General features: G+C 34.9%; 2 protein-coding genes across 11 annotated transcripts in view; both read left to right on the forward strand.

Moving 5' to 3' along the window:
• MAGI2 (membrane associated guanylate kinase, WW and PDZ domain containing 2) overlaps window positions 1–25,666 on the forward strand; it is a 1,337,104-nt gene that overhangs the window by 74,426 nt on the left and 1,237,012 nt on the right. The gene's annotated exons all lie outside the window — the stretch shown is intronic.
• LOC132372195 (dihydrofolate reductase-like) lies at window positions 9,942–16,610 on the forward strand. The gene is made up of 3 exons (XM_059934370.1): window positions 9,942–10,028; window positions 15,454–15,479; window positions 16,022–16,610. The coding sequence occupies exons 1-3, from the start codon at window positions 9,942–9,944 to the stop codon at window positions 16,608–16,610; spliced, it is 702 nt and encodes a 233-aa protein (XP_059790353.1).

The raw sequence follows: 25,666 nt of genomic DNA on the forward strand, positions 1-25,666 counted from the left end.
AAATAGAGTGTGTCTATTTATTTGTTTTCTTTTATCAGCATTTGGTAATGTTCTTTTTGAGGAACCTTCTTTAGCCAATCTTTAAGAGTACATCAGCTAGTAATAACTTCTTGTAGTTTTCTATCATCTGAGAATGTTCTCAATTCCTCCTCTTTCCTGAAAGGTAGCTTTATCGTTATAAAATTTCTGGTTGGTAGTTTTTTCTTTTAGCAATTGAAAAATATTGTGTTACCTCCTTTTTTACTCTGTGGTTTCAAATGAGAAATCCACTATTATTTGAACTGGAACTCCCCTGTAAGTAATGTGTTATTTTTGAGGTTTTGTTTTGTTTTGTTGTTGTTTTGTAGGTTTTGTCTTTCATCAAATTTGGAGAATTTTCAGCCATTATTTCTTTAAATATTATTCAGTCTCACTATCCTCTTCTCTTTCTGGGATTCTGATGATATAAATGTTGGATCTTTTGTTTTTGTCCCACAGTCCCTGAGGCTCTGTTCTTTTTTTCTCCCTCCCCTCAGTTTATTTTCCCTCTGTTGTTCAAGTTGGATAAATTCTATTTTTCTGTCCTCAAGTTCCTTAATTCTATCCTCACTTGTTGCCACTTTACTATTGAGCCCATCCAGGGAGATTTTTATCTCTGTTATTGTGTTTTAAGTTCTATACTTTCTATTTGATTCTTTTGCATAACTTGTTGCTGATATTTTCATATTTTCATTTATATCAAGAGAATTTGTAATTGATTCTGTAAGCATTTTTATGACTCTGCTTTAAAATTCTCATCAGATAATTTGAACAACTGATTCATCTCAATGTTGACATCAGTTGATTACTGTTTCTCATTCAAGTTGTGATTTTTTTGGCTCTAGTTATGAGGATGATTTCCAGTTGTATCCTGGACACTTTGTGTATTATGTTAGTAATCTCTGGCTCTTCTTTCAATCTTTCATTTTAGCTGGAAGTTACCCTTTTTAGGTCTTGCACATGTGTTGTGACCTACTTTTGTCCACTGCAGTTCCAATGGCAGTTTTTCAGAGTCTTCACAGTGTTACTATCATCTGCTTGGTTTGTCTTGTGCCATTGGAGTTCTCACTGTTACGTGCCACTGCTGCCTGAGGAAGTAAAAGGGGTTTCCCCAAGTTGGACCTCCAAGTATCTCTCAGTGGAAGGGAAGGTGTGGTTGGATCCCCTTACCAGAGCCTCCCCCATTTCCCTGATATCTCTGGGGGTAGTGAGGAGATCCTCAGGCTACCTGGGACAAAGATGTTTCCTAGACCATGTCACTTACTGTAACTGGGGTCCTTTTTCCTCTTCTGTCTGTTTGTTTCTAGTAAGACTTTGGTTCAATACTTTGTAGGCTTTTATCTACAGACGTCTTCATGTATTGAATATCCCTAATTAATAAACTTTAGATAATTCTTTGTTTAATCAAATACACAATGTGCTTGGGTTTCCACACTTCTATGTGTGTGTGTGTGTGTGTGTGTATGTGTGTTTGTGTGTGTTGGGGGGGGAGTTTTAAGTGGGAAGAGATGAAGAAAAAGTCAAAATAGCAATAGCAGAAAGATGTTTTTGTAAACAAAGTTTGTTCATGTGGGGTCCCACTGGCTCAGATTAAGAATGCCTTTTTAAAAAATAGGCATCCATTAATTTTAAACACAACATATTTTCAGAGCTGACCTATCGTCATCATATCACGATCTTGAACAACATAGAATAGAATAGACTCAATTTGAAATAGATAAGTAAGTATTTAAATAAGAGATCTAGCTTAATAACTCTACTTGCATAATTTTTATGGTTTGCAGGTATTTTCCAACACATAATCAGATGTAGTCATATAAAAATATGTGAAAAACAAGGAAGGTGTCAATATATTTATTTTTACAGCGTAAAAAATATTCAGAGAGGTTAGATAGCCTATCCAATATTTCTAAGCTAGTAAATGCAATGGTGGGGATATGTTTTTAGGTCTCATTTTATGCATGTGGGAAGTGATGGGATCGCATTTCCTAAAGATTGTTTTAGGTGAAAATAGATGATATATGCCCATTTTGAACAGAGACAGAAACACATAACAATGACTTCCATAGGTTCTTTCCAATTTCTCTTAATTTATGTATTTAACTTTGCTAACAATTAACTAAAAAGCTGAGTGCTTGCTTGAGTTTATTTTTCAAATCTAAATTTAAAAATAACGCAGGGGCAATCTTAGGAGAGAACAATTAAAATGATGGCACTTATTTTTATTTGCTTATTTTTATTTTCTGATAAAATAAATAGTTTTCTTAATAGGCAAACAACTTTTTGAGGGTCAGCATAATCGCATCCAGGATTTAAATGCTATTTCTGAGCTGGAAGCTAACTCTGCTGTGTGTCCCGCATAAGATGCCTGGTTCAGTGAGCAAAATGTGCATCGTGTCACTTTGAAGATAAAGTCATGTCTCCTAGGATGCATTGTCAACAAGCCTGATGAGATACAGTGTTGTGCTCTGATTCTCTCTTTAGTTGTGCTTTGACTTTCGAGTCCTTTTGGTTATTCTTTATAGTCTGAAGAAATCACAGCTTCTGGCTATTCTGTACTGTTTGACTAGTTATAGAAGCCTGTCAGTTTTCCAATACTGAAAGAATCTACAAAATAAGTGAAATGACCTCAGGCATTATTTCTGATACTCATTGTAATCATTGCTAGATTTAAACTGGAGGGTTATAGATAGAACTGCACATTTAAACGTGAGAATTTCTGTTTTGGCTGACAGGCAAAATTGGAATTTGTTAGACTCTCCTTTGCTTAATTTTGGACCTAGGGAACGAGTATTACTCATTGATTTAAAGAGTAATCTCTTTAATAGAGTAAGACCCCATGGCAAAATCCACAGGGATGTGCTGTGTATCTAGTCCATGTGAGTCATGCTATGGGTTATAACATGGTTTTCTTAAAACACAGTGGCACATTGTCTGTTTCTTTCATTGTAGAAATAAAGGTCTTCTCTGACTGTTTTATCTTTTTTTTTTTCTGTCAATGCCAGTTTTTTAGTCAGGATTTTCTATACTTCAGAAAGTCATTAAGCTAGTATCACTTAATCTTAAATAGTGGTTGCTTTTATTTTCTTTTTTTTAAGGATGAATACATTGTAGAGGTTTTGGAACTTGAGAAGTTTCTTAGATCAAATTGCCTTTTCTTAAAATTAATTGATGCTGTGAATAAGAAATGATTTGGGTGTTTTGTTTGCTTTTCATTTCAAAATACTTTCTTGTTTTTCTTCCTTAATGTTTAAATTGTACAGAGTAAACCCTGTATTGGTAATGACTTACTAAAGATAGATGCTCTTCCACTCTTCTTATTAGTTGTAATTGCTGATGTAGATTATTGTGGGGCTGAAAGATTTGTAACACAGCAGGTTATTCATTAGCAATTCCGGGATGAAAACTCAACCGAAAATCATTTGAATCTAATGATTGTTTTAAGTTCTAACTGACTCCATAATGCATGTAACATTTTAAATTCCTAGATACTCTATGTATTTCTGTTCCTGAATTAAAAGCATTCCCAAATAACCCATTCTACATATTATTAGTATACAACTCCTATGAATACCATTGTCTAAGTACAACAGACAACACAAAATTACATCCTTTCAGAAGATGTACACTCTAAATGTATGTGTAGGCTTTTTCATTTCTGGTAATTTCCTAGGATATCCTCTGCAATGTCACCTTCTACAAACAATTTAATTTTTAAAAGGGCATATATTGATACGCATGATCATATTTGTAAAGACTCAGCATATTGTTTACGAGTCAGAAAATGTTAATCTCTCAAATATGTTAATTTAGTATCTTTCAAAATACGAAGTTTAACCCCGTTGATACCATGTCTTAAAATGCTTATGTCGGGACTTCCCTGGTGGCACTGTGGTAGGACTCCACTCTCCCAATGCAGGGGGCCCAGGTTCGATCCCTGGTCGGGGAACTAGATCCCACATGCATGCCTCAAGTGAGAGTTCACATGCCACAGCTAAGGAGCTGGCGAGCCGCAACTAAGGAGCCCGCCCGCTGCACCTAAGACCCAGCATAACCAAATAAATAAATTAATTAATTAATTAAAAATTGTTTTAAAAAATGTTTATGTATCTGACAATTGTTTTTTGTCAGTATAACCAATTAATTCACGAAACAATAGGAGATTAATAACCACATTTTTGATAAACACAATGGTTGTTTCACTTAAAACAATATATATATACATATATGTATATATATATTTGATTTGGGAAAAACAAGAAGTCATGGAAGTGGCAAAAACATTGTGTGAAAGCCACAACTATCTGGATTGCCTTTTGATTAAGTCACTGACTCAAATTTGACAAAAGCAGTAATGTCTGTCCATTGTTTTAATCAGGGTTTCTAAGTGTGTTCTTTCCAGTGGCAATAAGCTTGTTTCTTTAAATGTAGATACAATTTAGAATGTATACCTCAAACACTACTAGAAATTTAAGAAAACCATAAAACTGGTGGCTAAAAGGCCACAGAGATCAACTGAAACGTTCTCACACTTTAGTGGTTTTTCTTTAATTTTCTTTACATTTCCTCTCCTGTTATTTTTGTAGTTCCTTTCTTTTGCAACATACTTTGAGTCTCTGAGTATCCATTTCCTCAACTTTAAAATGGAGGTGATAATAGAACCTACCTCGTAGAGTGGATGAGAGGATGAAATAAGTTAATGAATGTAAAAGTGCTCTCAGCATACTAAGTACTAATCCTGGCATACTGGAAGGGCTTAACAAAATTGCTTCCTTAGCATCATTATACAATTTGCAAGACCCTGCTCCCAATTCTAGAACTTGTTCAGTATTCTAAAACTCAGCTACTATGAGTCACTCTTGGTAGAGCTTATACATTATAAACTGGATTTTCTAAGTTGAATGTTCCTTGAATCTGAGCATTGTCATTGTATTCTCAACCTCATCTGCTAGGATAAGATTCTCTTAGATCTGAAGCTAATGGTTGCTGTACCTCCTTTGTGAATAATGTTTCTTTAAATTCTACCATACCTGATGTGGTGCAGTTTAGTCCTCCAGTAATAGCCCTATGGGAACAGGGCTCCCAAGATGAGCAGGGTTTGGGCAGCCAGATTGTAAGCTCCTCGTATCCCCCTCATACCTCCTGGAGATGCTAAGCATGATCTGAGCATCTCCTTGTTAAAGATATTTCTGAATTGGCTGGAAGCCTGAGCTAGATGACCTCTAAGAGGGCTTCCTACCAGTCTATGACTAGTCTTCAGCAGGGTCAAGGAACTCAGGGATTTACAAGGCTGTGTTTAGGAGTGCACCAATAGAATGTTTCAAACTGATTTCTGCTTGACTGACCACCATTTCCAAAATTACCACTCAGTTAAGATTTCCCCAAATTGAGGCAAAGCTGTTTGTGTACGTTTCAAGTCATCCATGTCTAACTTTGCATAACTGACGTTCTGAGCTTTGTGAAGAGTTTATAAATATTCAAAGATTTATTTTTGGCAGTCCTATAGGCATGAAGAGTTGCTAAATGTGTTGTTCATTTAAAAGATAGTGATGCTTCACTTACTTTCTAGCAATAAGTACGTTCTTTCCAACTTTAATTTATATATGGCTTTATCTTATAGCCTCTAGTGCTGCAGAAAAAGTAGTCAGCATTCCTGAAAGGGAGGACTACACTTCAAAGAAAAAAACCAAAACATAGCTAATTACTGTGGTTTTTTATTTGAATAAATAGATTAATAAATTTAATCTACTCCTATATGCCCTGTGACCATACAACTTTGAATCATTGAGAACAGTGAAATAGTTGACATTTTTAATCACTCACCACAATGCCTGGCACTTTAAAATATTGAAACCACGGGAAGAAAGATTTAAGGTACATGTCAATCTGTAAGTGCTTTGGCTTTTGTGAATTCTGCACAGTACAGACTGATCTATGTTCCTTAGAAAGTGTCCATCTTTCACATTGAAATGCTTTAAAAGTTTGGAAATATTCCACGAATTGTAATAATTTTGTACATTTTCACAATACTAGAGCTTAATTTGATGTTTTAATTATTTTAATTAAAAAATCTATTTCAACCTAAAGTGATGCATCGGACATATGATAATTCATCTATAGTAGTTATGGAATTAGGCTTAGAATAGCCTGTTTCCTTTATAATTTTTCTCACGCATAGATAAATAGTCAGTAAATTATTCAGTTTTCCTTCCAAGCATTCTTTTCATTGAGAAATGCCTACAGGCTAGTAAATGGTTAATTTGACATCACTATTTTGGTATGATTCTGTGATGACTTCTGTTATACCTAATTGTAAGTAATTAAAATTTTTAAAGAGAGAATTTTAACTTTAAGAAAATTTTATCAGTTGTCTAAAAAGGCAAACCAGAGCCACCTACAATATTTTGATTCACTGTAAATCCTGGTTCCTTTAATTTCATCTGAATCCCTTAATTCTGTGATATCTTAAAATGTCAGATATATAAAATGACAGATAATTCTTTACCATCAACTGTACATTCTAACAATTTAGTTTACTTTTTTTATGTTAGAGTATATTATTTATTTGTTTTATACGATAGTTTTTAGTTTTGGAATCAAACCCACTGTTTTATTTTCAAATCTATGTTAATCTTTAGGCATGTGGGAATGTTCCATAATAAAAGTGACCTAGTAAAGCTGTGTTTCATGAAATAAAATCAATTAATTACATGATAATATTCTTTTTTTTTTTTTTTTTAAGGAATTCCTTTATTTTTATTATTTATTTATTTATTTTTGGCTGAGTTGGGTCTTCGTTTCTGTGCAAGGGCTTTCTCTAGTTGTGGCAAGCGGGGGCCACTCTTCATCGCGGTGCGCGGGCCTCTCACTATCGCGGCCTCTCTTGTTGCGGAGCACAGGCTCCAGACGTGCAGGCTCAGTAGTTGTGGCTCACGGGCCTAGTTGCTCCGCGGCATGTGGGATCCTCCCAGACCAGGGCTCGAACCCGTGTCCCCTGCATTGGCAGGCAGATTCTCAACCACTGCGCCACCAGGGAAGCCCCATGATAATATTCTAATACTTTTTTAAAAAGCTGTTTAAACTTGGTTTGTTCACTTGCTTTGTACAATCAACTAAGCAAAGGGTTTTCCTTTTTTTCCAAGGAATCTTTCTGAGCCACACTTTTAAACATAGAAATATTTAATAGTAATTTCTCAGTAACAGACCAAAGTATTTAGAACTCAACAGGAAGAAAAGGGAAGTGGTTCTTATCTGAATTCAAAATTTAATAGGAAAAATGACTCCATTTAATCCATGTCCTTGAATCTTCCTCAAAACTAATCCTACTGTCAATTTATTTTTCATTCAGCTCATCCTCTTAAATATTTAAGCCTTTGTCACTCAAAAATTCAAAGGAAGATGTATGCCAAGAGTTCTTTCTCTAAGTTTTTTTTACATTCTTAATTATAACGAAACTGTAAGGTGGGAGAGGAACTGATTTTGGAGATTAATTTGAATAATAAGAAAATTGGGCAAGGTCCTAATTATCATTTTCTCTCAGTAATTTTGTTCTTGATAATATTAAATATATTTAAATTATGTTGTTACAAAATATATCTGAAAACTATATAAATTCTATTCTTAAGGATTTACGTAGGAGGCAGAGGGTATGAGGTTGAGGACAAAAACCTGAGAATCTAACAACCTGTTCCATCATTACCAGATAATCTTGACTGTTTGCATGTCTCTGGCATTAATGTAAAGATTGAGCTGAACAAATTCCCAGGATCTCCAGCCTTTAAGTCTCAGGAGCATTGTGTACACCCTAGAAAAATGTGATGGTTTTTCTCTTTTTAATTTCATTATATGACTTCCCATATTTATGCACTGGTTTTGTTTCATTTGAGCTACTAGGAGTGTGAATCCTCAAAATGCCTACTATACAGTCTTAATTTCAAATTCTAGATCTTAGCATCAGTTTCTATAGCCTAAACATGAGAGAAGGAAAGAAAATTGATTGAATGCCTGTTGTGTGCCAGGAGCTATGCTAGACTATGCATCTTTCGTCTTAACCCTTAAACAACAGACCTGTGAGGTAGGTGAGTAGTCTCATTTCACAGATGAGAAAACAGACTCTGAGTGTAAGTACCTAGTCCAAGGTCACAGAGCAGTTAAACAAGAGAGTTGGGATTAAAAACTCAATATTATTGACTCTAAAGCATATTCATTTATGAATATCGATAAATGGAATGGATCAACAAATTATGAATATACTGCTACATTTTATAAGTCCATAAAATTTAAGGATAGCATGTTTTATGTACAAATAAAATATTACATGGGAATGGTGAGTGAAAAGTAATGGTAAAAATTATTTTACTTAAATGTGAGAGTTGTCTTGTTTTTAAGCTAAAGAATTTAAGACTTCTTGAATATTTATCAAAATTAACGAAGTGGAGCAGAGCTGTTACTCTCTCATGTTGTCTTAAATTGGTTGACTTCCTCTGCATTGCACATTTTGTCTAAAAGAGGAAAGAGCACAGTGATTAATGCACATATGTTTTATGTTGTTAAAGTTTCAAAAGTGATAAAACTGTTTTCACAATGGATTAGAAATATTTTCCTTCTTCTGGAAAAAAGTAATGAACTACGTAAATATAAAAATCAAAAGCGGCTGTAAATGATGAATGCTACACTTTCTCTGAAAAGTTATTTTTCTCTGATGGGAGAAAAAAATCAGAAAACTGATCGTTTTGCTTTGTATAAACTTAAATGAAAATAGTTTCTGGACTTCCTTTCAAATTAATATTCGGCACACAAATTACTGAGCACTTACTATTGTATATAAGGCAATATGCTAGTTGCTGGAGATACTAAAATTTATAAGACATAGCTTTGACCATCAAGGACATTACAAAGACTAGTTATATTTTTTGGTCTAGCATGTTGCTTAGTTATGAATACAACCTGAAGTTATCTAATAGCATCAAACATTTCAGCTAGTAAATACAATAGACTTGAGGCAATGTCAGAGCGTATGTACTAATTAAATGGTCTCCCCTTATTACCATACTCTAATTACATTAAATGGTATCAGAAGTACAGTTAATTTTCACTTCAAAAGCCATTGTATTCTTTTATTTGTGTAATTAAACTACAAGAGCTGTAATACATTCAAACAGAGCTTGTACAGGATTAGTTAAATGATAGCATTTTGCTTTGGGACAAACAAATAAAACATTTCCAGAAAATGCAAGTAATGTGTTAATTAGGCAATGTTCACAAATTGTGAAAATGCTCATTTATATCATTAATAAGATTGTATTTCATTTGCCTATTGATTTTTTATCAAGTATACCATCTTAATATTCTTGGCCTTACATTTTTATAGTAGAGTAAAAGATTGTGCCAACTAGCACTCTTTTAAATCAGATTTTACAGTTCAAATTTTCCCTGATAATCTAAGGGTAATTTATTGTCATCAGGGAATGATGTATATAGTGTTGCTGATTGGTATTGAAACTCCTAAATAATATGGCACTAAGTATATGTCCACACATACAAAGATATACATGAAATATTCCCAAATAAAAACTGTACTCATATTTTATCCATGATTTTATTTTTCATGTTTCTCAGACTTTTCAGTTGAAGTCTACTGAAGGGATAAATAGGGCGTAAGCCTAAGGAATCCTTTCAGTATTAGGTGTGTTAAAATTAATGGGAAAGTCAGGTCTTTCAAGGGAAGTTCGGTCAGTTGGAAATGCAGGAATGGGGTTCAAGGAAGAGATATAAAGTAGAAGAGACCAGAAAGGAAGACCAGAGCTCTGAGGGGTGAGATAATCCATGTGCTGTGTAGGCCTTGTTGAAAAGCTAAGAGGAGAAGTTAATTACTAAGTGTCAGTTAAGCTGTGGAGACAAAGTCCTTAAGATAAGGGATAAGGATGATCACTAGTGTAGCAGAAGTGAAGAACAAAGATAACATGGAAAGAGTCACTGGGTTATGGAAAAACAGAGGGGTCGATGCTAGGGTAATTAAGGCAGGATTGAGTAGGGGGAAATGAAAACTTTTAGTGCTGATTACATATCAAATAATTTGATAAATTATAAAGAATTAAATACAATAGTAGATTTGACAGCAAGGTCAGATCAAGTTTTGTTTGTTTTAGTGTGCTATTTTTTTTCTACAAGATGTTTATATGATAGAAGGACACTCCATTATTCATTATGTCAAAGAGCATATATTTATGGAACAGATTCTTTGTAAAATAAAACATTGTTTAAGCTACGTTAGGGCAAAAAGAAAATAATAAAGAATAAGAAGCTTTCAACTTAACATAGGAAAAATGAAGATTATTGGGGTCAAGAATTGATGGGATCATGCCACAGATAAAGAAATGAGACTGCTTATAGGGAATCTGAGAACCAATGACTCAGGAAGTTAAAGAGTTCTGGAGTCTCTAGGCTCACATAAGATATTTTGTAACAGTGTATTTGTGTTACTTTCATAGTTGTGGATACAGTGAGAAATAACTATATAGGAAATATCCCTTGCCCTCAAGGAAGTGTTGGAAAACTCACTCACACACAGTGTTCTCAAGCCAGTGTGTATTTGTGTGAACCAATAGCTCTACAAAAGCAGAAGGAGAGATCATGTCTGCTTAGGGAGACCAGGTAGGGTATGAGGAAAGGTTTGACATGGGCTTGGCCTTGGGAATGGGAAGTACTCCAACAGTAGTAAACTAGAGGAGGAGCAAAAGCCCAGGAGTGTATAGTGTTTAGCAAACCATAAGTTGAATAGAAAACTAGAAGTGTAGATTTTGTTTAGAGGATTAGTGGATGAGGAAAAGCTGGAGAAAGACTAGGTGCAGGCTGCAGAGGGCCTTGAGTACCTAGAGAAGGGTTGATGCTTTATAGGGCAGGCAGTACTGAGCAGGGGAAAGCAGAATCAAAGAGCTGCTTAGGAAGATTTCTCTCACCACAGGTCTTAATAGAGAAGGGGAAAAAAAAGAACTCGTGGTAAAGTGTTATCATCTGAAATTGTATACTCTCAAAATGAACCTCAAATTGTGTACTCTGAAAATGAAACCTCAAAAGTACACTGATTTTTCTGAGAGGTGAAATGTTCATAAGAAATTATGAGTATTTGCAAGGACAATTGAGGAGAAGTAAAACTACTTGTGTTAATAAGTGATTTCCTAATGAGAATAGAAATATAAGTAGGAAGTGCTTTATGGGAAAGACCATAGGAAATGAAAATAAAATGATGGTTCTTACTTGCTAATTAGGACAGAATAGCACCTTCAGAAAAATCACAGTGGTTAGTATTACTGTTCTCTCCAGGAGGATGGACTCTTTTGTTCATCTCGTCCAACTGAGGAATTGTGTATTCTTCCTTTGAATTTGACTAATTAAATGTAAGAATAATTTTAAAAAGAGAAAAATGTAGAAATGGTTTACCAGGAGCACTCTAATAATGAAAATCATTGCCAAGTTATTTAGTAATATTCTTGTATTTTTCAACACCTCTTCACGTTTGACAATTTCCTATGCAACCTTGGAAGTAATGAGTAAGAATAATCTCCTTGGCTGGGAAGTAACTGGTCCAAATTGAATGAAAATCTTGAACTCGGGCATATTTAAGATGCTCATTATGACCTCATATAAAAAAGCTGTTACTGGCATGTGAAATCTTTAGAACCAAGTAGTGATTGAACCTCAAAGGTTTATTTTTAAAGAAGACTCCTTCTTTTTCATAATTCTTAGGTTTTTTAGAATATATCCAGGAATGAAGCATTATGAAAATTTATCAATTCTTAAACTTAGCAAATTCAGTTAGTAGCATTTTTCTATGCCTCAAGAGAACATCAAAATCCAGGCTTCAAGATCTGGACTCTTTTCTTCTAATGTGGATACATGTATGAATTTTCTAGGACTGCTGTAACAAAGTACCACAAACTTAGTGGTTTAAGAACACATAAATTTATTGTCTCACAGTTCTAGAGGCTGAAAGTCTAAGATCAACGTGTTGGCAGAGTTGGTCCTTCTGAGGGCTGTGAGTGAGAATCTCCACCATGCCTCTTATCTACCTTCTGATGATTTGATGGCAGTCTTTGGCATTATTAGCTTATAGTAGCATCACCTTGATCTCTGTCTTCATCTTCACATGGCATTTTCCCTGTGTATGTGTCATTGGTGTCTACATTTCCTCTTTTAATAAGGATACCAGTCATATTGGATTAGGGCACACCCTACTCAGTATAACCTAATCTTAACTAATTACATCTGTAATGAACCTATTTCCAAATAAGATAACTTTCTGAGGTACTGGAATTTAAGACTTCAACATGTGGATTCACCTTGTAACATAATTCAGTCCTAACAATATGTAAGTAAAAAATGGTTGTGGACATTGTTGAGAGTCATCCTGTAGATCATCTACTCATTTGAGATCTTCTATCTCGTGTAGTGAAACAGAGAAATTAAAGATTCAGAGGCACCTTTTATCAGAAGAGGGATGTTTTCTGTATGTACCCAAGGTCTCCCATTGGGAATCATCTCTTCGCTGGCTGCCCTAACGTCAACCCTTACCTCAGCCTCAGTTCTCTAGCATACTCTTTCCCTGAGTCACCTGGGAAAAATATCACTTTTATATTACCCTCTCCTCAATAAATTTCAGTGGTTCCCTGATAACTGCATAGTAAAGTCCAAGCTCTAAAATATTCCATTTAGAGTCTTCCACCCACCAAAGCATACCTGTCATTTTACTTTTCTCAGTTTTCACACGTACAAATCCAGTGTTCCAGCCAAACTCAACTTCTCATCATTTTCCAAGCAAACCAAAACATTTTAAAATTTCTGCACCTTTGTTTATTAAGACTATTTTTGAAACCTCTTTCTTTCGCTCATCCTGTAAGCCTGGCTGAAGTTGCACATCCTTCACAACACAGTCACTATGCACATGAGGTGTCTGCCTCTCATTCCTGTAGCACGCATGGTCTGTGAGTCATTTTGAACTAATTTTTGTTTGTATTGTTTTTTTTCCTTTACATATTTATGACTCATATGTCTTACCTCCCCACCTGGCTTGTAAACATCTTGGGAGCAACTATATTCTATTTTGTTATTCATAGAGTAATATAGGTTGTCAAATATTATTGACACAGTTAGGACCGATTTATTGTGCATTTTCTTACCAGTGAAGTACACAGTGGCTGTTTTATTGTTTCACTTTGATTTGTTGTGTGCACCTACAGTTAGGTGCTAAAATCCTAGTTCACAGAGTTCCACATTGTCTCATATAGAGTTGGGAGTCAAGGGGTTTGGATCCATCCTGTTGAACTAGTTCATTTCGTCCTCATAGCTTTAGTTACCTTATCTATAAAACAAGGAAATAATGCCAATTTAGTTCTAAAGTTACTCTCAGATCTAAAATTCTATAATTTAATAGTTTATACATTATATTATTCAAATTGAAATCTCTATATAAAGCTAATCGGACACTGGAAGCTTTTATACAGATACATAGATTGATAGATTGATGAGCCTTGTATTGCTGGTTTAGTTCTTTTTTTCTGTCAATGCTGACTGACAGTTTAGTGATCCTCAATTATTTATTTGATTTTATAATTCTGGCTATATTGAAAATAGTCTTGAAGTGACCTATTGAAAATAAAAAACAATTAAAAGGTAATTTGGAGGTAATTTCTGTGATGATATATAAGGAATTACTAACACTCATTAGCCACAGAGAGCAGGGTTGGGGAAATGAGGGGAAGTGGACTTTTTCACTTTAATCAGATTTTAACAGTACATATTAACTTCACAATTAAAAAGAAGAAGAATTAGGCAGTTTGAAGGCCAGTGCTATTTTTTAGAGATGGGACATCAGGCTGGCAAAAATCAAGAATAAAAAAGTAAAAATGCCTCCTCCCTCCTTCTTAAGGGTTCTTAGAAGCAAGATGCCAGAACTAAAAGTGTCTGTGGAGTACAACAATAGATTTGTTAGTGTCCTATCATATCATAACATTCAAGGTGTTTCTTCATGATCCTTAGTAAAGAGACTAGTGTTTTGAAATTGAAGGGAAAGTAAAACAAACAAGAAACCCAAGATTAGCAAAACAGTACGTGATACTTGGTACCTGAGTTGACTTAATTACCACAAGTAGGTGAGCACTGAATATGATTCTAGATTCCCTGGAAACTTAGACCAAAAAGAACTATCTTGGGCTCTATCCTTTTAAATGTGTGATACGAAAAAAGCACGTAGGTAAATCTGTGGAATAAAACTGTCCTTGTATTGACTGAGAGATAAAATCTATTTTCTTTTATAAGGGATATTAGGGCACAGAATAAATCATGTCTTTATCTACAGTTTTGTAATAGATACACTTTGTTTCAATGGGCGTTTCTTTTATCGAGGCTCTAGTAGTGCTGAGAGCATAATACTGCATCTTAACACAGGAAGGGTTTTCTTGCATAGAACAGAAAACAAGGCCCAGGACCTTTGCTTTCTGCTGATGTAACTTTTGAAGATGGAAGAATTAAAATTTCTGGCTCATTAATGTATCCATCAGATTGCCTTGCAACTTCCTTAAATATGTCATTATGAGATGAGCAAGCCATGTGAGACCAGGAGACGGAAGAACCTCTTAGTTAGGTATGCCCTCTGTGTGGAGTTCCCACTGGGAATCAGTCTCTATTGCAGTAGAAATGTATCAGAAAGGCAGAGGACATGTCCAGAAAGAGTGGCTTCACTAATTAGGTAATAGAAGCAAGAGGGGCTGGACCTGAGGAGCAGAACTATGGTCCCCAGCACCAGGATAGCAAGTGTTTGGATGTAAGAAGTTATCCAGTTCTCTCTTCTGCAGCAAGATAATTCAGGGTTCCCAGCACCTTACCAGTATATTGGGGAAGAAGTTAAGGCAGCCCTTGGAAGTTCACATCAGTTCTAGCTGTTGAAAATTCAACTGAACAGTGTAATCCATTAGAACTATAACCTGCTAGAAATTCAAGTTTTGGCCTTGAATACAAGGCTCCAGGTTTAATCATACCATCATATAAGGGAGTTCCCCATCCTGGTCCTCATGAACTAGCCTCTTCTGGCCACCACAGTATCCTTAGCCAGGAGTGATGATTTTAATGACTCATTGCCTTTCCAAGGTAGGGGTATTTCCATAAACAGGAACATGCTCACTTCCTTTTCTTTTTGTCGATGATGGCCTGATTACACCAGCTTCTGAAGGCCAATGTAGGAATTAAATACTTCTTCACTTGTGTTCTTCCATTATCTTGTTCAACAAATACTCAGTTCAAGAGATCTCACATCTTGTTTAAAAGTTACGGACTTTTTTTTTTTTTAACATTCATGTTTCATTATTTCTACCAATGTCAGTGTACAGAATGAAGGAAACTGACATTTATTAATGTCTCGTCTCTTGCTCTATATTATTTCAGGCATTTCTTGGCTCAGTGCTTACAATGTAAGTGCTGTGTACCCAAATTTACCTTCATGTAACCCTAGACTTAAGGATCTTTCCACTAGAGTCCTGTGTTGTCAGATGCAGGCAAATTGTCAAGTTCACTGGATATGTCTGGCAAATAGTATTTATAATAGGTTTGAGTTAATATTGGTTCAGTAGGTTTTGATTTCCCAAGGATGACGCTATGCAAGAGCTCCCTTAATGTACAAAATAGACCTTAGGTAAATGGCCATCCCAGGGATTCAGGCTTGGATCAGAATTTCAGGTAAATGAATGAAGATACTGAGTTGTAATGCCTGGAAAGCAGTTCTGGACATTTACACACACACACACACAAACACAAACACATCTCTACCTCCCCCCATCATACACACACTTAATAGGAAATTAGGCACACAAAGCCTTGTCTAGGAAAATTTAATCCTTTCAATAGCTAAATAATAAAAAAGGAACTGGCAGACGATTGGTACAAAAATATTACTAGGGAAAAAAATTTTCGCACCAAGCTGGCGGGTCATCCCTGTGTCGGTGTGACGTGCTAGCTCGGAAGTGTTTTCTGCCGCTGTCATAGTTCGTTCGCTAAACTGCGTCATCGCTCTGTCCCAGAACATGGGCATCGGCAAGAATGGGGACCTGCCCTGGCCCCCGCTCAGGAATGAATACAGGTATTTCCAAAGAATGACCACAACCTCTTCAGTAGAAGGTAAACAGAATTTGGTGATTATGGGTAGGAAGACCTGCTTCTCCTTTCCAGAGAAGAATCGACCTTTAAAGAACAGAATTAATATAGTTCTCAGTAGAGAACTCAAGGAACCTCCACAGGGAGTGCATTTTCTTGCCAAAAGTCTGGATGATGCCTTAAAACTTACTGAGCAACCAGAATTAACAAATAAAGTGGACATGGTTTGGATAGTGGGAGGCAGTTCTGTTTACAAGGAAGCCAGGAACAAGCCAGGCCATCTTAGTCTATTTGCGACAAGGATCATGCAGGAATTTGAAGGTGACACAATTTTTCCAGAAATTGATTTGGAAAAATGTAAACTCCTCCCAGAATATCCAGGGGTTCCTTCTGATGTCCAGGAGGAGAAAGGCATTAAGTACAAATTTGAAGTATATGAAAAGAACAATTAATGTGAAAATGTTTTCTGATCTATTTCAAGCTTCCTCCTCCCCCCCCAAAAAAAAATTATGTATTTTTTCTTGTAGAGACTTTTGTTGACTTTAGATCTGTGTATAATTATTTCTAAACAAAGTACTTTTATTCCTCATCAATCTTAACTAGACTGTGTCAGATACCATTTGTGAAGCATTTCTTGCTGTAACTGCCTGAATGCCCATCAAGGGTCAAGAATAGGTTACCAGCACCTGCCTAGGATAGAATATCTACCAAGACAGCCCAAAGTGGGAGAGTCCCCTGCTAGCATGAGTTGAAACCAAAGCCTATAGAGCTAGGAGCTAGGCAGTTGGATCCACAGGTCAGAAATGGATTATAAACAGAAGAGCTAGCATTCAGTTATTAAAGTTAGATCAAAAGAGGGACTGTGAATTACCTTATATCACACTTCTGGAAAAAATTCTGTTCACTTAGACTGGGAGTCAATAAGTTGAAAGCTCCAGGATATTCCACAGGGATAGTAAAGAGGCAGGTACGAGACTACCTTTTCGGTGGTTAAAGGAGATGGTCTGAGACCTTAAAAAACTTTATTTCTGATCTTCAGTGAGATCCCATGGGATGTTACAATGATAAAACAAGAATTCGCTGCTCTTTACAAAAAAGAATAATCTAATATCAAGCATGATGGCTAAAATTAAAAATTCAAAGAGGTAATAAATGGAGAATGAATACTGCTAGAAACCAAAATTAGTAAGTTAGAAACTAAACTTCACAAAAGTAAAAAATGAAAATTAAAACATTTTACCCATCACATTAGCAAAGATTTAGATTAAGTATCCCCCCCCAAAAAATAGCATTTTTTGCCTTATAAATTGGTACAACTTTTTAGACTGTAAGTTAGCAATATCAATTAAAATTCAAAATATTCTGGGTTTGGACCCAGAACTTCCACTTCTAGAAATTAATCCTGAGCAAAGAAATGGACCCAAGAGTATTTGTTGCAACTTTTTTTTTTCAAACTTGGAAACAGCCCAAATGTTGATTAATAAGAAATAACTAACCAATATGTCTATAAAATGTAACATCTGCAACAGTTAAAAAGAATGCAGTACTGACAGAAAAATGCCGAAAATTGCTAAGTAAAAGAAGCAAATTGTTTATAATACTCAAAATGTTTAATAAATGTTCATGTGTGGGAAAAAGCAAAAAAAAAAAAAAAAAAAACACAAAAATATTACTAGGAAAAAAGATAAAAGAGAGCAACAAATTTGTCAACAGATGAAGAGCACTTATTATAAAATATAATAATGAGAACATATATGAAAGTTGTTACCTGACATTTTATTACACATTTAAAATTTTGATATGGTGGTTTCTAACACAGTGTTGAAGGAGAATAACAAAGTTGAGGGTCTGATATTACCCAACTTCAAAAGCTACTATAAAGCTATAGTAATCAAGACAGTGTGGGATTGGCAAAAAAAAAAAAAAAAAATAGACAAATAGATAAATGGAACAGAATAGAGAGCCCAGAAATAGACCTCCATAAATATTTTCAACTGATCTTTGACAAAAAAGCAAAGGCAGTACAATGTAGGAAAGATATCTCTTCAACAGATGGTGATAGAACAACCAGACATCTGTATGCAAAAAAATGAATCTGGTGTAGACCTTACACTCTTCACAAGTATTAACTCAAAATGGATCACTGACCTAAATGTAAATACAAAACTATAAAACTCCTAGAAGATAAGACAGGAGAAAACCTAAATTACCTTGGGTATGATGATGCCTTTTTAGATACAACACCAAAGCACAATCTAGGAAAGAAATAATGGATAATTCAGACTTTATTAAAATTAAAAACTCCTCTATGAAATACAATATCAAGAGAATCAGAAGACAAGCCTCAGGATGGGAGAAAATATACGAAGAAGATACATCTGTAAAGGATTCTTACCCAAAATATACAAAGAACCCTCAAAACTGAACAGTAAGAAAACAAACAACCCAGTTTAATAATGGGCCAAAGATCTTAACAGAATCTCACTGAAGTAGATATACAGATGGCAAATAAGCATATGAAAAGATGCTCCACATCATATGTCATCAGGAAATACAAATTAAAATAACAATGAGATATCACTACATACCCATTAGAATAGTCAAATTCTGGAACACTACCACCAAATGCTGGTGGGGATGTGGAAAAACAGCAACTCTCATCCACTGCCCTGGGAATGAAAAATGGTGCAGCCTTATTGGAAGACAGTTTTTGGTTTTTCTCACAAAACTAAACATACTTTTACAGTTGGATCCAGCAATCCCACTCCTTCATATTTAGCCAAAGGAGTTGAAAACATGTTTGCAATAAAACTTGCACGTGGATGTTTATAGAAGGTTTATTCATAATTCCCCAAACTTGGAAACAACCAAGATGTCCTTCAGTAGGTGAATGGCTAAATAAAGTGTGGTAAAGCCAGACAATGAAGTATTATTCATTGCTAAAAAATGAGCTATAAAAGCATGAAAATACATGGAGGAACCTTAAATGCTTAAATGCATATAACTAAGTGAAGCCGATCTGAAAAGACTACATACTGTATGATTGCAACTCCATGACATTCTGGAAAAAGCAAAACTTTGTAGACTATAAAAATATCAGTGGTTGCCAGGGCTTAGAATGGAGGGAAGGATGAATAAGCAGAGCACAGAGGATTTTTAAGGCAATGAAAATATTCTGTAAAATATTATACTGATAGATACATGTCATTGTACCTTTGTCCAAACACATGTAAAGTACAACACTAAGAGTGAACTCTGAGGTGAACTATGAACTTTGGGTGATTATGATATGTCAATGTAGATTCATCCCTGCTAAAAAAATGTATGAGTCTGGTGAGTGATATTGATAATGGAAGAGCCTATGCATGTGTGGGAGCTCGGGGTATATGGAAATTCCTGTACCTTCCTTTTGATTCTCTAAATCAAATCTAAATCTAAATCTCTAAACTAAAAATTCTCTAAAAATTGTCTTTAATTTTTTTAAAAAAGAAAGTTCTTCTGTGAACAAAGACCATGAATAATAAATACACGAGAAAACAAGGCAGTGGGAGGAAATGGAGTGTCAATTGGCAGATTTTAGTAAAATAGAAGAACAAATCAAAATCATCACAGAAATATAAAAGAATTGAAAGGAGCAGTCACGAGAATAGACACTGGAGAAAACAGCAAGGGTACTGAGGATATAAGTGAGGAGATGCAAAAAAGTAAAATAAAAATGGAAAGTTGAAAAGGACTAAGGAGAAAATGATAGATATATAAATGAGGCAGAGAAGACCCTATATATGCATAATTGGAGTCCCTCAAGGAGAACACTATAAACAATGGAACAGGATAAATATTTGAAAACATAACTTGAGAAAAAAAGTTGTGAAAAGGATAGAATACCTGATCCTATTTGTTGAAAGGACATATCATGTACCAGTGAAAATTGACCCAAATCAGTTAACACTGAGACATATTCTTCTGATATGTACCCAAGACATATGTCCTCAAGACATATCATAGTAAATTAGCCTTTAATGATAAAGTTTTCAAATAGCCATGTAAAATGATCACAATACTTACAAGAGGGAAAAGTCAGACTGTCCTTAGATTTCTCCTCTCTGACACTGAACACTGGAAATCAGTGGACCAAAACCTCTGGGATACTTGAGGAAAGAAAGTATAAATCAAGGATTTCATGTCTGCCCAAGATTTTTATTAAGTATACAAACAATATTAAATATGGCACAACTCTAGAAATACTATTCACCTACCAGAGGCTGAGCTTCAGCCAATCAAGGGATAATAGAGAAAAATTTAGCAAAATGACTAGTGATAAGCACTGTATATGATTAACAGAAATAAGACTAAACCAAATATGTGGATCAGATGACAAATCAGAACATAAACTGTATATGCCTTGACAATTTAGAAATATACAAATAAAAATTGGGAGAGTAAGGGAGACAGTATTTTGGCACTTTCTTACAAAACTAAACATGCCACTACCATATGTAGAATACCACAGGTACACTATTCACTGAATACCTCGTCTGTAATAATGTGGAGACAAAGGATATTGTATAAAGTTGAAAAATCAAGCAATAGAATTCTAACTTGGTATTGTTATATAACTTAACAGTGTAAAGATGGCAGTAAACCATCTTTACAATAAAACAGTAAAAAAAGATTGTTTTAAAACTCACACACAATTTCTAAATAGCTAAAATTAGAAATGCTGAACAATTCGTAATGACAACACTGATTTTTAAAAATTGTGCATTAAAAATTGAGTAATCCTTTAAACAAAATAATGAAGTAAACATAATATTTCTCTTGAAAAGATACTCAAGATAATTTATGCCAAAACATAACCATAAAATATTACTGCACTTCTCTGTACTTACTTTTGAGAAAATTTAGTATACTGCATGGAATCATGGATAAGTTGAAGGCTATAAACCTAAAGAAAATAATAAGTAGTACAAATAGACTTTTGGTAGCCCATACACACTTTTGTGGTTGTTGAATTAGTGTCTTTTGCTTGACTTTGAATGCTTCTGAAAAGTAAAGGATGTACTGTCCCTTACCAAGAAGTGGGTGTACCTCCATGGGTTGATGGAGAAGTCCTGTCTCTCAAGGAGCAACTCCAAGGCTCTCCTTTCACTTAATTTGGGTTGCAGGAGAACTCCGGGCTCTTTGATCTCAAGGGAGCAAAAATCTATTACAGAGTGTAACATGGTATACAATATATTTTGGGGGTCCCAAACACTTGTGAGAATCTGATTAAAGTGATAGGACCTTTCTCCAGGAAATGCACATGTGACATTTTGCCTATAACTGCATGGGGCCCCTGAAGCTCATCCAAAGAAACCCTCTTGGTTTATAATCCCCAGCTTAAAGACCCTGATTTAAAAAGTTCTTTGAACTTAGGTCAGAATCTCTACTGTTGATCTGGCTGGTCAGAACCACAGTCTTATTCTTACTGAAATGAAACATTCCAGTACTACAGCAGTAGTTTGCCAAGGGGAATAATTAATCATTATGAATCCGAAAGGGTCTTTTTTTCTATTGTAAAATGACTAACATTGGAGAACATTTACCACATGTCAAACCTACTGGTAGACACTATCACAAAGGGAAGTTTCCTGGTCATTGCAGCTCAGTCATCACTTGTCCTAAAAATAGGTAGAAAGATGTTCCTGGTCACTAGCTTCACTCTCTTGCATATAGCTCAGCATGATAGTGATGCTGAAGTGAGCATATCTGGGATGTCTGACTAGTAGGCCGACACCACACCACAATTAAGGATTCAGTCACCCCTGTGGCAGGTAGGCAGGACTGAGTCCTGTATTCCATCCTTAGCCAGAGATTAGAATATGCTTTGAGAATGAGCATTGTCCGACATAGTTTTCTCTGTGGATATTGTGGTTCAGTTTGGAGAACAGAGAGCACTTCTGCCCAGCAGATTTTCACTGTGCTTTTTTTAGAGGTGATGTAATAGGTACCCAAGGTAAACATAGGTCAAGGTTTACAGATTAAAGTCATCCCTTTAATTGTATCACGAAAGACAGATAATCTTGATCTCAAATCTGAACCAACTCCTCAGATTACTTCATTCAAATCTGGGTGCATCTCTTTCTGTACTGTTGACTTACACTGTAGCTCCTCTTTGCGATTTTCTTTATCTTCATCTGAAGTGAAACCCTGGACATGTATAGGAGCGTGCTCAAAATATTAAACTTGCTACTTGGCCCCCTGCAGGGCCAATGCAGCAGAGACTCATATGCTCCAATTTGTTTTTGCACTTCTATAGAATTCACAATGAATTTCACACATCTTTCAAGATATAAACATCACTTGAAAATTTTGTAAATTTAAAGACTCAGTGAACTAAGTGGATTTTGGGTATTTGTCTAATAAAGGTTTTAAGTACTAGGGAAAATAAATAGAGAATAATGTTCCTAGTTACCAAAATCCTCAGTAGATTTCAGTTAATTTTTTTCTTTGTTTGTAACTTAATAACTGAAAAAATGTTACCTTATTTTAAATTAGTATTTTGTGCAATTTTCATTTGAAATATATTTAGATATTGTATAATTCTGGGCTTTGAAATTTGTCAAATAGATTTACTCACCTTTTGTCCATTAAGGATGTAGTAGTATCCTTAAGATAATACAGTTACCTAAGTATATATTTTGGGTTTTCTTTTATCTATTTTCTATATTTTTTACTCTTTTTCTGACATTAAGTTTTTTTGTTTGTTGTACCAAAGTTTTTGCAATTTTATATTATCACATACTTCTGCCTTCCCTTTGTAATTTCTTCCATTGCTTCAATGTTTATACTGTACATTTTCCAATTTTTTTCTTCTTGACCTTGAGAATTCTCTAGCTTTATCCAAACTATCAGTGATACACAGCAGGAATTTTTTTTCTTTTCTGTGCATAAACCATGGTTACTGATATTCACTAAAGCACGGTGCAAAGAATTGAAATGCAGTTTGAAAGCACAGCCTAAAAACTCTGCTCTGATAAAAGTAAACTTTGCTAAAATCATTGTAGCTCTTTCCATTTGGTTAAGAGAGTGATTCATGTTGTTAATTTTGTAAGGTCTTCAGAATAATGTGCATGCATTAGAGGGGAACTTCCCCAAAATTGAAAATGACCTTCACAATGTACATTTATATTTATGTTGTTCTTTTGCAAAGATGATTCATCAGTTCATAGATCAGTAATGTAAACCAAGAAACAAATCACTTATGCTTGAGAAATTTCAATGTGAATGTTAAAATAGACTTTTTCTTACTATTTTAAAACCACTTATTTCTGACCACGTTTGAATGTTATTAAAACAGCCCCTGAAACTTATTTGTAATTATACATGTTGTACATGTATAATTGAATTGTACTTTCAAGAACAATCTGATAAAGATGGATAGGGTACTAGAATTTAATCACTCTTGAGGCCAAATTGTGTCATCGTTACAGTTTCCCAGTTACAGGTCTTTGATAGGAAGCATCATGTGGTTGGTATTTTAAAATCTCCTATGTCGAAGATTTTCAACTAAGTTCTCTGACAAAGATTTTCAACTAAGCTTTCTGAAATTTCAAGAGTAACATGGCTGGAGGCAGAGATTGTAATGCAATAATACTGTTTCCAAAAGGATACCATAGTTCCTTAAAAGAGAAATCCTACTTCCTGGGCTTACACAGGTGTGCTTTAGTAGAGAGTCCCTTGACAGTCTGACTCAGAGGAATATTCACATTGTTTAACGACTGACACAAGTGCACAACCAAGGCCTCCTGCAGTACCAGATGTTACTTTGTGGTGACTGAATTGTGGAGAGATCAAGAGAAGGACTGAGATGGCTCGGGGCAGTATCTATTATCACCTGGTATGGAACTATCTCAATATTTATCAGTTTAGCTGTACCTGGGCACACAGGTGAATATACTCACCTTGGTCTAACATAGTTAGACCTCAATGTTTATCATGACACAGAGTCAGCAACAGTAACTCTCTGTTTTATCATGCTACTCTTACACTGGGACAAAACCTAAAAACAGTGCATCTGAAGAACTGAAGTCAGGAGAAGGAAATTTTCCAGTCTTTGTTACAAGTCTCTAGAATAAAAGTGGTGGGGAAAAATTAATTGACGGGAACATTTACCATACCCTTTATTGGCTCACCCCTGAGGTCTGCCTACCCAGGTCACACGTTGTGGTTCATACTGTGAACTGAGAATTGAAGATCATCTATTCCTACTCCACTCCTGTCAGTCTTTGGAGCCATCCTGAGATTTATTTCCAACAAAACCATTAACTTTTCTGCTATGTGATCTACCAACAAATTCCTGTCCATGCAACACATTGTTGTGTAAGAGCTATACCTTTTAGAATGGAATGTAAAGAGCTGTGACATCAGGAAATGTCTCAAATTTTAAATTAACTCACTCTAAACTTCCTTATTTGTGGAGTACTTTTCTTAGAAATCTTCAATCCCCGGCTGAGATAGGTAAATGGAGCTCAAAACTGGCCAAAGATTCAGGTAGCTAATTTTAGAGAGTAGCTTTCATTTTGAGAACAATGTTTTCATTTTGTTTTTGTGATTAGGTGATTAAGTTAAAGAAATGTCTCAAAAATTCTTGTGGATCAGAAAGTCAGGGGAGAAAAACTATCCTGTAAAATTATTGTAATTTTATACTCTTTCTTTTAATTTTTCTTATTTCTGATTCTCCTTTAAATTACACCCCAATACCTGGGGTTGTTTTTCTCATTCAAGCAACAGAGGTACTATGATTTTCCCATTAAGAAACTAGCTAAAGACATATAAGTTTCAAGAAAGACATTAAAATTCTCCTCTCTTTTAAAATTTCATGACAATTCATTTCAAACCCTAATCTTATATTTTTCCATTTTATTTTGATTTTTATATATTTTCCTAGATATCTTATAGAATTTATTGAACACCTTGGTATACCATAACAATGAGCTAAATGCTCAAGGAGATACAGAAGAAGTACATAATGCCAACTTTGATGTCAATTAGTGAAACATTTGACAACAATAAAAATTGCATTTGAAAGCATTATTCTATGTAAGAAATTGTGAGAGACGATATATGAATAAGTTCTAACTTTAACATAATTAAAATTCAAAATGAGATTTTTCAGCCTGTTGGGAACTGAAATGACCATTTTTCTATTATGTGATTCTTAACCATGTCCACTGACATTTATCAGTATATAAGTATTGTGCTAGACACTTAGATATACATTTTCTTATGCAATATTCACACTCCACTGAGGTTGGTAATATTAGCTCTGTTTTATGGATAAGGCAATGAAGCACTAAAGTTACATAAGAAGTAAGTGGCAGAACCAGAGTGTGAATTCAGGTCTCCTAACTTCAAGTCCTTTTTTCTGTCCAGTGTCATAGCTGACTCTCGAAAGTGTTTACTAGATTATATATGGATGAAATGGATGATAGATGAGTAATTGGATAGCGAATCTATTTCATTGTTT

This window comes from Balaenoptera ricei, chromosome 9 (genome assembly GCF_028023285.1).
Source record: "Balaenoptera ricei isolate mBalRic1 chromosome 9, mBalRic1.hap2, whole genome shotgun sequence".
NCBI lineage: Eukaryota > Metazoa > Chordata > Mammalia > Artiodactyla > Balaenopteridae > Balaenoptera > Balaenoptera ricei.

Excerpts from the sequence above, each read along its gene's own strand:
- LOC132372195 (XM_059934370.1), top strand. The coding sequence starts at position 9,942 with ATGATCACTAGTGTAGCAGAAGTGAAGAACAAAGATAACATGGAAAGA. Across the intron at positions 10,029-15,453 it reads ACAGAGGGGTCGATGCTAGG|GCATTTCTTGGCTCAGTGCT; the intron begins GTAATTAAGGCA and ends ATATTATTTCAG. Across the intron at positions 15,480-16,021 it reads CTTGGCTCAGTGCTTACAAT|CTCGGAAGTGTTTTCTGCCG; the intron begins GTAAGTGCTGTG and ends GTGACGTGCTAG.